This window comes from Melitaea cinxia, chromosome 20 (assembly GCF_905220565.1).
Source record: "Melitaea cinxia chromosome 20, ilMelCinx1.1, whole genome shotgun sequence".
Classification (NCBI taxonomy): Eukaryota; Metazoa; Arthropoda; class Insecta; order Lepidoptera; family Nymphalidae; genus Melitaea; species Melitaea cinxia.
Genome location: NC_059413.1, coordinates 7,063,018 through 7,077,671, shown reverse-complemented (window position 1 = coordinate 7,077,671; position 14,654 = coordinate 7,063,018). Strand labels below are relative to the sequence as shown.

The window sequence follows — 14,654 nt, the reverse complement described above, 5'->3', positions numbered from 1 at the left end:
GTTGTAAGCTGCTGTGATGTTGAAATTTGAGTAAAAAAATGGTATTTGTTATTACAATGTTACCGTGTTAAAAGAAGACCAATATTATATATATTTTTATTTTCGTAAACGAAATTAAAAAAAATATGCAGAAGTCTGGATTATCTTAAATTACAATGAATTTCTTTTTTCATCTAAAAATCATTCTAATGGTCGAATAAATACAATCCCAGATTGAAAGATTGGGGTATAGTTAGAAAACATTGTTTCATTAGTTACAATGTTCTTCCTATTAGGTGTCGATAAAAGTTGTGATATATTTTTCAAATTTTAAAACGGTAAGCAGGTAATGGTAAATGTGGGGTGGTAAATAAGCATTAATTTCTGTTGCAGTCAGTCAGCATGTGGGATTAAGCTCCAATTTCTTCCTTTGATTAGTCGATAGTCATAATCCCGGTTCCTATATTAAAAAATAAATTTGCGTATGAAATTTTATTATGCTGAAGTTCGTAACGTATAGTCGAAAAGCAAAAGGTACCGTAGGTAGGTAAAGGTACGGTATGAAAAAATGTAGGAACGCGTCAGTTTAAATATAAATAAAGATATATAAGATTCATAACTCGATTTATAAGAAAGTACCAGGGCTACAGATACAAAAAGAAGGTTCATCAATCTCCCGTTGCCACTTCGGATCAAACACGGATCGTTGCTTGTATAGAGACAAATTGTCTTTGTAATACGAACAAACATAGAAAAATAGACGGAGCCCTGATCATCCGCATATACTGTATACAAAATAGTGTATATATATATATATACACTATTTATATTATATTATATATATTATATATATATATATATATATATATATATATATATATAGACGCCGCGTTTGCGCAACGGTCACAGCCATGGATTGTACCACCACTAGGTTTTTGATAAGTATGAGTTACGATCGCTCACAGGTAAATATTTGATAACCACCGGGACCGACAGCTTAGCGTGCTTTCCGAGGCACATCCAAACTGGAAAGAAATATCTGTACAAATACAAATATCTATCCCGAGCGGAAATCGAATCCGCAAACCGCCGGTTTTAAGGCGCGTACATAGTACACGTACCGATACACAGAGCGATTTGTATAACATGTTACTTCATAATATTTATTTACTTTCAATATTAAATAAACCAAGTAATTTTAATATCTCAATTTATTCAATTTCCTTTGAAAATTAAGTATTTTAGAATATGGATTTTATTTTGACTCTGAGTAATGGCTGTCACAATACAAGCAGCCAGTTGTCGTCAAGATACTATAGAGTTACGTGGGAGAACTTGAGATTTGTATGAGGATTGGTGATATGTAGAATTTTAAAAAGCATAAATGTGCAATTTTTAAAACCAAATGGCGACTAAAGCGACCATTGACACTTAGGCAAATATTAGCTTTAACTTAAGCAGAAGTAAATTGTATACCAATAAAAAGTACTAAATTAGTACAATACCAATCAAGTGTTCTTTTATCCTTGCGTCGAATGCGTGAAGTTTTAGAGACGATCCAATTGTATGATACTAAGACACCAGAAAATTTGTTTTATTAAAAAAAATCTTTTCAGTACCTATCATCAAAGCACCCCAATTCTTCTTGCGTCTAGGGCGCCTCCTCGTGGTGACGGTGATAACAGTCAGAAGTATGATTTTGATCGGCTAAGTCTCTGGATGCGAATTACGCCGTCATGGCAAGAAGAAGGTTAAGGTTAAGGTTACTATTGTAGTTGTAAAAATGGTGCTCGAACCATCGGTACTTGTGTTCACGTAATTACTACAATCTGGTTTTTAGGGTATGCAAAACATCATGATGTACAAATAAATCCACCATCAAAAGATCTAGAAAATATATTCAAAAATGATAGTTCAGATGAAGAGGATGATGAAAAATAATTTATATTTTTCAACATCCTGTAAACTGAGTCGCATTCGCTGAACGGCACTAAAAGTATTTTTCTGGTCATATACTCCTCTAAAGTAAAACACTGGTATAGACATTATCGCTGCACGCCACATGGCCCAAATCAGGGCATGGTTCTTTTCAATATTGTTTTAGTCGTATAATACGAGTATAAAGTTCAAATCATCTTACCTAACGGCATTTCAGACTAATATCATAGGCGATCCTCGCTCATACATATTCAGTGCGTTATAAATATTCAATAGCTAACACGTCGTCGCGTTATAAAGAATTGTGTCCTATGCATATCTTTATATTTTAAATTTTATACTTTTAAATAAAATGTATCAAATTTCTAAAAATAAAATCGGAAAACATAAATTTATGATATATTTCAGAATTTGTTTCCAATTTAAGTACGTGATAAAAATGTTTTGATAGCGTATGAATACATCGACTACCTTTAACCCTGTCGCGACTCCTGGGACACCGTTTGTACCAGTAAATATTGGCTCAGACTAAATGCTTTTAATCAAGTTTATTTATTCGTCTATTACTTTTTTTGCACAAAAAGAAGTACAATAAAGAAAATAACAAGATTCTAAAAAAGTGCAAAGGCGATCTTATTACTAATAGTGATCTTTTACACATAACCTTAGGCATTATAGAGGAAATATTGATAATATGCATCGACTAGGTTAACGGAACAAATAGCTTAGAATCTTAACTATTGAAAGCAACAAAGTAGATAAATTAATTATTTAAATTAAATATATTATTTAATTTAAATTAATGCGTTTTTTTGTAATTTAATACGCTTCTATCCACTTTTTTGCTTTATGTGACAATATTGTATAATGAACTATTGTTTATTACCGACACGCTCGGCTAGAATTATTGTTTTATAGCTATTTAAGAATGTATTCTTTCCAATGTATTTCTCATATAAATGATTTGTTAATTCTTATGAGAATAAATATCTTTGACCTGAATTTAGTTTACATTGATACCACGTACTTCTTTATGTTTGAGAAGCTGTTAAATATATAAAATTTTCTGTCCAAAATGATCAGAGTCTCATAAATCTGAGGCTCTATTTGTTAAAGAAATCTTTATATTCATATAATTATTTCTTTGCTGAGTAAAGACAACGAGGCTGGTGACGCGAAGTAGTAAAAGATTAAATGTATGTACGTGATGCGAGGCAATCATCAGGCATAACAACCTTACTATAAAGACAAGCTCACGATATTCCCGACTCTAATACGCCTGTGAATTTATTTTTCAAGTGAATAGAACCAAGATGATTAAAATATTATTGAATATCACAGAAAATTATAACTCAGAGAAGTCACCAACACCTCTCGAATCTTTTAAATACATTAGGTAATTTTTCGCGTGATAGTGTATTTTTTTTTTTTGATTTTTGTCTATCAAGTTTAGACATTTCTACGTGATAGACAGAAATGAGAAAATACATTGCTTATATCAATAAAGTGTATAAAATATTTAAAATTATAACAAAATAATTACACATGTAACAGGTATTTAATACTTTTTTGACGTTCATGTAAAAAAATGGATTTAATAATCTCATTAGCATTTAATTTCAATTGAAGATGATAAGAGTTGGTGTAATAAATTTAGTTGCAGTGAAAAAAGTGAACCGATTTTGATAATTCTTTTTTTGTTGGAAAGGAGATATCCCTAGTTTGGTATCATGATAAGGAAACCAGAATCTGATGATGTGATCCCAGAGAAATCGAGGGAAACTCGCGAAAATCTGCATAACTTTTTACTGGGTGTTCCGATTTTAATGATTTTTAATTTAATCGAAAGCCGATGTTGCTCATGTGGTCACATTTAAATTTCATCGAGATCTGATAACAACTTTTTGAGTAATCTTTGATAATGCGCATTTACTTGACTATTTTTTCGTCTACCTACGTTGTATTACTTGTCGATATAATTGAAGTCGGTTTTTCTTCGTTTGCCTGCAAACACAATTATTGGTATGATATTCAAAGTTTAGACTTCCTAATGTGTGGGTAACACAAAAATAAAACCGTACAGATTTATGCTAAGTTAAATACGCTTACAATGAAAAAATAATATTTATTAAATAACTACATTGATACTAACGTTTTAAAGCAAAACCGTTGTTGCTGTACCAGTTGACGCCTGTTACACCTTTCTCCCTACTGTTCGCCAGGAACAAAATTAAATCGGCTATTTCCTCCGGCTCTGATACTCTTTTAAGAAGCGTCTTCTGGCCGAAATCTTCATAGGTGGCAGGATACTTAGCATTCTGTATAAAGTTGGTCCGGACAAGTCCAGGATTGATTGTATTCACCCTCACACCATGAGAGCCTAACTCGACTGCGTCACAGACGGTAAAAAAAAAATGATTCAAGCCTGCTTTTGTGACGCAGTAGCTCGACATCCCTGGACCAACAGGTGGCGTCACTCCGGCCATGGTCGATATATTCACAATATTACCTTTAGATTTAATTAGGTACGGCGCTGTAAGGGTCGTTAAATGAACAACGGAACGAAGATTGAGCTTTATAACATCGTCGAAGACTTTCATCACGCCATCTTCTAGAAGACCAATTGTCAACGGTATTCCGCCGGCGTTGTTTACTAAAACGACGATCTGGCCGAACTTTTTAATTTTTTCGTCTACGACACGCTGGGCTTCGCTTTCGATGGTGATGTCCGCGCGGACCACGAGGGGTGAGTTGCATTGTGCCGCTGACGCGGCGAGCAAGTCCTGGTTACGGCCGACGATGACGACGTCATCTCCTCATCCAGATCAATTTAGCTGCACTAGCGCCAATTCCGCTGCTGTCACCGGTTATTATTACCACCTTATCCGTGAAACTCATCGTGACTTGTTGGTTAATTGCAAGAGACTGCTTAGCATTCTACTAACTTTGTGATTTTATATGAATTCAATGAAAGTAATCAAGGCGATAAGATATAGATAGAAAGGGCGCCGTGTATAATATATTTTTAATAATGTTGTGAAATATTTCGCTTTACTAGGCCTTTTGTTACAGAAAGATAAACAGCTTCTCTCTCGCGGTCCTGACACTGAAAATGATGTGGTTTATATTTTTCAGCTTTAGTTTTCGAAATATGATATATGGGAACTTGAGTAGAAAAAATACTTAAGAAACTTATAATAAAAATAAATTTAATTTTAAAGATTTTCTTGAATTAGACACTTGAAGTAGGTCTCTTTTCAAACTCAAACAGTAGGTAATTTGCTATCATATTCACGTCCCATCTACCATTATATTGTTCTTTTATGCTACAAATTTAGTAACTGCTTATTAACAGGAAGTTAAAATAATGAATTAATTCAAATTAAATGTACGAATTCTTAATTCGTGATTATACACAGACACGCTAGTAAAGGTGCACCATAACTTTTTTCGTTTTTTTTTTTTGTTAACAATATTCAATAAATATTATAGAGATTGTGTAAAAATATATATATTTACAGTTTTTTTTATTAAAATAAACAGTTTTGTTCATGTACAAATAGAATCTAGTAAATTGGTTACATCAAATAATAATAATAAAAAAACAACAAAATTAAATAATTATTTTAAGATCAGCAAACAGCATAAAACATTTACTTATTTGAAAATATTTCAATAATGTGAAATATATTGAAAAAACTACGTAGTTTCTTTATTTTCAATTTTCTTAGCGCTATTAAAAAACAGATCAGATAATTTCCTGGTTTCTTTGAATACATTGCGCGATTGAAATTTATTCCTATGAACGATTTTAATCTAGGGAAAAGATTAAATTTAAATTGATTAACTTAAAAGGCGACAATTTGGGTTACTCCGAGGGAGGGTGGGGTAATTTTCCGTCTGCTGCACTAATTGGTAGGAAACACCGTCGAGGCGTAGGAAGGCTTTATTACTAACGCTAAAGTTGAGCTTGGGTTAAACACCATTTATAGAAAACTGTTAACCTAACCGCTGCCCCGTAGCGAAGCGTAAAACTAACTTTGTAAAGTATACACGTTTATTGGTCAATAATCGTAATCGTGCCTAAGTATGTTTGTGCTAGTAACAATATAACGATAGTACTAACATTATAATGATTAGTAGGTAAGTGAAAATAATTAAATTAAAAATATACCCATATTCAGAATGCTAAATAAAGAAATAGGTATTACTGGATGAAGTTTAAAAAAATGAGACACTATAAAGAGTCGTTGATTTTATCTTCTGTATTATCAAACTAATCGCTAAAATATATACATTTTAGCAGACGCGCATAACATTCGATCAACTGTACCGAATTAATTATTTCTTTTTTTTTCCTATTTGTTAGTGTCAGGACAAGGTTTGTAGATAAGAAATAAAAAATAAATTAAAAAAACAATACAATATATCGAAGAAAAATATATCAGCAGTCTGAAATTCACCGTGTAAACTGTTAGATATTATTGATAAAAATCAAGAAACACAAACAAAACAAACACTATAATTAAACAGCGTAATGACACCTAAGAATAAATAAGAAACGTTTAAAGGGTGCGTACAAAAGTAAAAGAAGGTTTTGTACGTAATTCTTAAACATAAATAAGCGCACGATGTTGATTGAACACGTGAGTATTTAAATCCACCTACAAGAATACACTTGTATCATAAAGTGGTGGAATTTATTTCCCCCTCCAAGTATTCAGTAGCGTTCATTGAGGGGGCTTATTTTGAGAACATGTATATAATAACTTGTAGTTTCATCTAATTTTACAGCTTAATTGAAAATAGTCATATAGTACAAAAAATATCATATAGATAACAAGGAATTTATATAATTTTTATTAATAATGATTTTATATGTTTTAAGATACGATACGATGACCTAAATAAAAAAGTGGAGTTACTAGAAAATAATAAAATTAATATAGAATCCCTCGAATCTAGAATCAAATTTTTGGAGAATGAGCACAAGCTATTTAAAATAGAGCTGAACTCCAACTACCAAAGAGATCGTCTTCTGAATCTGGAGGTCTTCGGTGTCGTTGAGACAAGAAATGAAAATTTACCAGACTTAATTCTGTCAATTGCAAAGCATGCCTGCGTGAAAATCGACTCTGATGACATTCTAGAAGTAAACCGTATTACCCCCAAAAACAAAGTTCAGGGACGCCCCAGAAATATTATAGTTAAGATGAAATCTCGTCTCCTAAAAGAAAATATAATTTCTGGTATTCGTAAAAAACATATAATGAATCAGGATCTTGGTATAGTCGGTAATACCAGCAGGGTTTACGTTAATGAGCACCTTACTCAGTTCAATAAGATTTTATTTAAAAAATACAGAGAGGCGGCAAATCACAAGAGCTACCAGTACGTTTGGACAAAAAACGGAAGAATATTTGTGAGACGAAACGACACCTCGCCTGTTGTACAAATAAAGCAAGAAGAAGATATTGCAAGAATTGTTTAATGTTTAGTAAGACTACTTATTATGTTAACCTTTTATATATTCAATTTTTTATACTATTACTAAAAATATTCTTAATTGTTATAATTTTTTGTCGCAATCAGTTACTACAAAGTTGCCTCTCTATTGATACATATTCTTTGATATTTTATAAACTTAAGTCTTTGACTGGAATGACTTGCATTTTGTATACATTGGTGATGCGACTAATGCAGGTGCGACGTTTTGCTCGCAAAATTCAAAATCGCAACTTTAACTACGCGTATATAATTGCACTGTTTGACTTATATTTAATATTTACTATATGCTTATATGTAATTTATTTTAACTCTAACATAATAATTAAACGTAATTTAAAAATCATATGTACTTACCTCATTAATATACATTATCGAAATATTTTATTTATCTATATTAAAACTATATTAAAATACATCAAAACAATATTTATATACATCCAAACTAGATCTTATTATTTTTATTTTATTATACACCTACATTACATTGATTACGGAATAATGAAATTACAACAACTTACTAATAACGCAACCTCTTTTGCTGAACGTATCATGATAGTCCGGCTTGTTATATGTTTTGCACACTACCCTACAAGTTTCTTTATCGTGTTTCTGGCTTTTGTTCACAGTCGTCGACGAATTACTTTGTTTTTACATATTTCTTATGCGTTTGAATGCCTCTGTGATGGCTACGACATCCGTCATTTCAAAGTGTTTGGTCAATGTAATCTATTCAATATATTTTTACTGTTTAATATAAAATTATGGAACAACGCTGTATTAATTGAATTAAGCAATTGTTTTGAGATATATATCGGGCGTGTAAACGATTCTGATTATTTTATATGTCTTGTACTTCTATATTTAGTTTTTCTGTTATAAATGGCTACTAAAAATTTGAATATCTATTACCAGAATGTTCGAGGTCTTAGAACTAAGTGTAATGAACTGAGACTAAGTGTTCTGAATAATAATTATGACGTAATAATACTGACGGAGTCTTGGCTGCATGGCGGCATTCTTGACACCGAATTATGTGATGATAGATATGATGTTTTTAGGGCGGACCGAGACCTAAAGGCCAGTGGTAAGTGTACCGGCGGAGGAGTAGTAATATTAATACGGCGTTCACTCTGTGCTAAAGCTCACAACATCGACGTGTCGCTTGCAAATGCAGAAATATTATGGGTTACTGTGCCGTCTCGTACTTGCGCCTCTAAATTTGACTTACATTTTTGCGCTGTTTACGTTCCCCCTGATTTGCGTGAAATCTCATTAAATTTAAAAATATTTACAAATATATTTAGAACATCAATTGAGCGTTGTCCTAATGATAATTATATACTAGCAGGCGATTTTAATTTGCCTTGCTTGTCGTGGAATGCTAATAGTTATTCATTATTAAAAAAGGGTGCAACTGAAGTCCAGGAGGCGGGCTTAGAACTAGTGCAAAACTTAAGCTATTATGGATTTAAACAATATAACTTTCTTAAAAATCACGCTGGGAATATATTAGATCTCGTTTTTTCAAATCTACCCGTAATTGTTAAACCAGAATCGATGCCACTCCTTAAAGAGGACTGTGCACACCCTTCATTTAGTTTTACCGTTTTAGACGTAAATATTATTCCTTTACGAGAAGCTCCTACGTTAATACGTAACTTTAAAAAAGCGAATTATGAAGATATTAATAAATACTTGCTACAACATGACTGGCACGCTCTCTTAAGTACAGGTACTATTGATGAAGCGACTGAAGTCATGTACAAAATTATTAATAGGTCTGTGGATTTGTATGTACCAAATAGTCGTAAGTCTGATAATCGCTGCTATCCCAAATGGTATTCGCCTGCATTAATACGTATAATTAAAGACAAGACAAAAGCTCATTCACGGTGGAAAAAATATGGAAATAGGTTGGATTACGATGAATTTTCTTTATTAAGATCAAGAGAACGGCGCGTACAAAAAGATTGCTTTAAGAACTTTACCTCGAATTGCGAAATTAACATTAAAAATAATCCTAAAACGTTTTGGACTTTTGTAAAAGCTACGAGGGGTGGTTCAGCTTATCCTAAGAATTTTAATTTGGAAGGTGTAGAATATACGGCTGGTCAGGACATATGTAACGCATTTAGTAGGTTTTTTCAGAATGTATTTGGTAAGCCTTCTAAAAACTATCTACTCCCATCTGAGAACCCCTTATGTATTAATAACATTGTCTCTCGTGCTCAAACATCATTAATTACTACTAAAAAAATGCTAAAATCCTTAAACATAAATAAGGGAGCTGGCAGTGATGGCTTGCCTGCGGTATTTTGGTCACGATGTGCTAAATCACTAGCTCTCCCGTTAACTATACTTTTTAATCGTTCTCTTCGTGAGGGTATTGTCCCAAACGTATGGAAATGCGCTCATATAGTACCTGTACATAAAAAGGGATCGCGTATGGATATTAAAAACTACAGAGGAATTTCGATTCTGAATACTGCAGCAAAATTACTCGAAAAAATCGTATATAATTCTATCTATGGTACGCTGTCTCAATCGATTCCCTTAGAGCAGCATGGTTTTATGGTAGGACGTTCCACTACTACTAATTTAGCATGTTTTTCAAGCTTTGTTTTAGAAAAAATGGACAGGGGGGGACAGGTTGACGTGATCTACACTGATTTTGAGAAGGCTTTTGACCGTGTGGATCACGTGATCCTGTTACATAAATTGCAAATTCTGGGTATCCACGGGGACTTACTTCGGTGGGTAAAGTCATATTTGACTAATCGTTCTCAGGCGGTAGTCATGGCTGGATATCGCTCAAATTACGTCAAAATTCCAACAGGTGTTCCGCAGGGCTCACATTTAGGATCACTATTCTACAATGCATATTTGTTTGATATTGGTTCAAGTTTGAAGCATTGTAACTATCTTATGTACGCTGATGACAAAAAGATTTTTTATGTAATTAATACCATACAGGATTGTTTATCGTTGCAATGCGACCTTAATAATTTATATAACTTTTATAAAGATAATAATATAACAGTCAATGCTGGCAAGTGTGAATGCATCTCATTTACGCGGAAACAAAAGCCTATTCTATATAGCTATCATTTTAATGGCGAACAAATTAACAGGAAACAAAGTTTGAGAGATTTGGGGGTCTACTTTGATCAAAAAATGATACTATCAGATCATATAGAAAATATAGTAATGAAAGCATATAAAAACCTGGGATTTGTTCTTCGCGTGTGTAAACCGTTTACAAATATATCAGCTATTAAGTGTGTTTATTTTGCTTATGTACGGAGCATTTTAGAGTATGCTAGCCCTATATGGTCACCTCAATACCGCATTTATCTTAACCGCCTAGAACATATACAAAAAAAATTCATAAAACATTTAAACTTTCGGTGTCGTAAATTTTGTGAGAGTTATGAAGATGGTTGCGCGGAACATGAAATGCTTTCGTTGGAGCAGAGACGTATTCTTTTGGATATGGGTCTGCTCTATGACATAATAAATAGTAAGCTTGATTGCCCACACCTAGTATCTAAAATAGGTTTCCGAGTTCCTAAATATCGTACCCGTAATACATCTATGTTAGAAGTTCCTCAACATTTTTCGAATTATTTAAAAAACTCGCTGTTACTGAGACTCCCTCATACGTATAACACATTATTTAAAAACGTCGACATCTTCACAAAGTCTAAAAGGATATTTAAAACCAATATAATAAAAATACTATCTGAGTCACCGTAACAATGTATAAACTATAAGTATATATTATGTATCTGTATATGTATGATGTATAGCTCTCTTTATATATGCCTCTTTTACTATGTATTTATATATGTATATTATTAAGTGTAAGTTAACTGCATCTCTTATAAGCATTTTTTTGTGTATCAGAATGTACTGATTGTGACTGTTGTTTTCTTTTTTGTCAACGATATCTCCACAATTTGTTAACTTTAGGGAAACCTGTTATTGGCTTGATTTTTTGTAATATGCTTTATGATATGAATAGTATATAAGAAGCTGTTGGTTTTCTGAATAAATAAATAAATAAATAAATAAATAAGTATCTCAGCGAGTCTCATGAGCGAAGTCTTCGCTCCGATGATGGTTTACTTCTTAAAATTCCTCCCCACTCCACTAATTTCTATACTAAATCATTTACTGTCCAAGCTGCTCGGCTTTGGAACTCCCTACCTTTGCCCATCAGACGCGTTGAATCCCTTCCAATTTTCAAGAGGTCGGTGAAACACTATTTCCTTCAATTTCCTTCTATCTAGTCACATATTGTCTCCTGTCCTCACTTTGAATCTTATCACAATAATTCATTAACTTTATATACGTCTATGTATGTCTATTACAACTTTCCATTTATATATGCCATGTACGTACATATACTTTATTTTAATTTTTTTTACATTATTTATTTGTCTAAATATATTGTGTATGTTTAGGTAAAACTGTAGACCTAAACTGTCTACATATATACCATTTCCTTTACCCAGAGGTTGCCTGGAAGAGATCGCTCATTAGCGATAAGGCCGCCTTTTGTACTTATCTCCTGTTTTTATTTTTGTGATTTTGTTTACTCAATACAACACAACGTGTACAATAAAGAGTTTTTATTATTATTATTATCGTAATCCGAATCCCAGCATCAACTAACAATTACGTATACGTTTCCGCTAAACTATTTATTTTAAATAAACTGAATATGGTGTCTTGGGGCGCTGCTAATTTTCCGTCTAGTGAACTAATTGAAAAGTAGCCAGCCGTGAAAACACCTCGACACTGATGTTAGGTAAACATGATTTTCATATTAGCGGAAAGTTGCGTTATTTAATCTGTACCATAATATACAGCTTGTTAATGTTCTACTAAAATAACTATTTATATAAATAAAAATAAATCACCGAAATGTATGTATGCGCGTTACTTCGCATAACTACTGAACGACTTTACGAAATTAGACATTTTTTTTTAGTAAATAAATATATATTGTCAGAAGAATATTTTTGAATAATGTCAGAAAAAGATTTGTGTGAAAAAAAACAATATATTTACAAAAAAAAAAAAAAAAATAGCGCCATAACTTGAGTTAACTAGTTGAAGATTTATAATCTTAAGGAAATTGGAGCGTAATCTAAAAAATATCTTTATACAGGACTGACGAATATACATGTTTTAGCAATAATAAAGACTACGTCCCCTTGTAAGCGTTTAAGATTTAAGTTTTATCGTGAATGAAATACGAACACTGGATTAATATTACTTAATAAAGCATAAAAAGTTGCTATTCTAAACGTTCTGATCTACACAATTATTAGGCTGACTAAAATTTATCTTCCGTTATAAAAAGAATATAAAAAAAGAAGTCAGTTAGAGAAGATTGATGTTCTTTAATTTCCTTGTCTTTGTTTATCAATAAATATTATGTTTATGTTTTCTATGTGGCTATACATAATATTAAATTTTTACACCGAAGAAATTGGTTCTTTTGTTGCGGTATCTCAACCTTAATAGTCAGTAATAGTAAAAAATCGAATCCATTTTTTTAAAATGATCATTACTGCAAAGACATAAATATTGGTATGCTTAAAGTATTAATTTGTAAATATTTGTATTATTCAAATAATTTAGTACTGTATGGACAATTTACCTCACGATTACTTTTATAATTTCATACTAGAATTTACTAATAAGGTTCGGTACAGTATTTTTACATGACTGTAACATATTGCATAGATTTTTTTTTATCGTCTGCAGTCATGACATAGCAAGTGACGAAGTACGTGAGTTCTGTAGACACTACTGACATCACGTAAATATAAAGCATATAATTTTGCTAGTTTTTTAAAGTCAATATTTGCTGAAATAATTTTAAGTGATTGTTCATAAATAGTTCTTTCTACAAGTGGCAAACATTTAACGACACGTTACCGGGGTGATTATAGCAACTAACGTTAACGAGTTTAATTTCAGTTATTTTGTGTTTCTCAAATGAAAACCTCACAATAACTTAATTTTAACAGACATAAAACAATTACTATTCAATTATATATCTAAATTAAATCTTAAATGCCTACAAATATCCTGTACATTAGTGATTAGTAAATATTATTGCCTAAAGCCCTGTTCCGTGATGTAAAACTAAAGAATTCGTTTTTCTCAAGAACTGTTGAATTTCGAAAATAAAGTGTTCGAAAAACAAATGCCTTAAAACTGATCATTACATTACAGCCTATACAGTCCACTGCTGGACATAGGCCTCCACAAGTTTACGCCAAAAATAACGTGAACTCATGTGTTTTGCCCATAGTCACCACGCTGGGCAGGCGGGTTGGTGACCGCAGTACTGGCTTTGTCGCACCGAAGACGCTGCTGCCCGTCTTCGGCTTGTGTATTTCAAAGCCAGCAGTTGGATGGTTATCCCGCCATCGGTCGGCTTCTTAAGTTCCAAGGTGGTTGTGGGACCTTGTTATCCCTTAGTCGCCTCTTACGACACCCACGGGAAGAGAGGGGGTGGCTAAATTCTTTAGTGCCGTAGCCACACAGCACAAACTGATACGGTCTTTGATTTCGACAAAGTTATAGGTGACAATTTTATTCAAACGAGAACTGTTACCTCAAGCGTTTTCCATTTATGTAGTAACGTATGCAAATTTGTTTATCGAGACGTGTTTTATTATGTAAAATATACATTAAAGCAACTCCCTCTTGACTTTGAAATGCAAGGACAATTTGCATTTTTACCGTGTGTGCTACTATTTGATCTCACTCATTTTTTACTCGATATTTTCTCTTTTAATATTGTTCTGAATACATAAGTAGTTAGTCATACAATCATGTAAATATTCGCATAAAAGGCGAAAACATGGCATCCTACCTTTAAAATATTTTGCGAAGGGTTCTTGTAGCTTTTTATTAAGATTATTATTCTACTTTATCAGATTATTAAGTTTAGAGGAAAATAAATGTAATAATAAAGACAAAGTGATAATTATTTACTGATATTTGTTAGCGTTTCCGTATCCATAGAATTTTCTTAAATTCACCTTGTTCGCTGTTTATTATTTTTTTAGCGACATTTCTTTTTTTTTGTTTTATTTACTGTATTTTTTATTATATGTTTGGAAGTGTTTTCTATTTGAAGTAGTGCATGACTAGTAGTTTTTTTTTCTTATTAAGATATTGCAGTAACCTCGCCGTAACTCAAA

General features: G+C 32.3%; 1 protein-coding gene across 1 annotated transcript; it reads right to left on the bottom strand.

The window, feature by feature from the left end:
* Positions 1–4,064: 4,064 nt before the first annotated feature.
* LOC123663692 (estradiol 17-beta-dehydrogenase 8-like) lies at positions 4,065–7,794 on the bottom strand. Its single transcript, XM_045598359.1, has 3 exons — positions 7,780–7,794; positions 4,744–4,854; positions 4,065–4,700 (listed from the first exon to the last, which is right to left on the bottom strand). The coding sequence occupies exons 1-3, from the start codon at positions 7,792–7,794 to the stop codon at positions 4,065–4,067; spliced, it is 762 nt and encodes a 253-aa protein (XP_045454315.1).
* Positions 7,795–14,654: the final 6,860 nt, after the last annotated feature.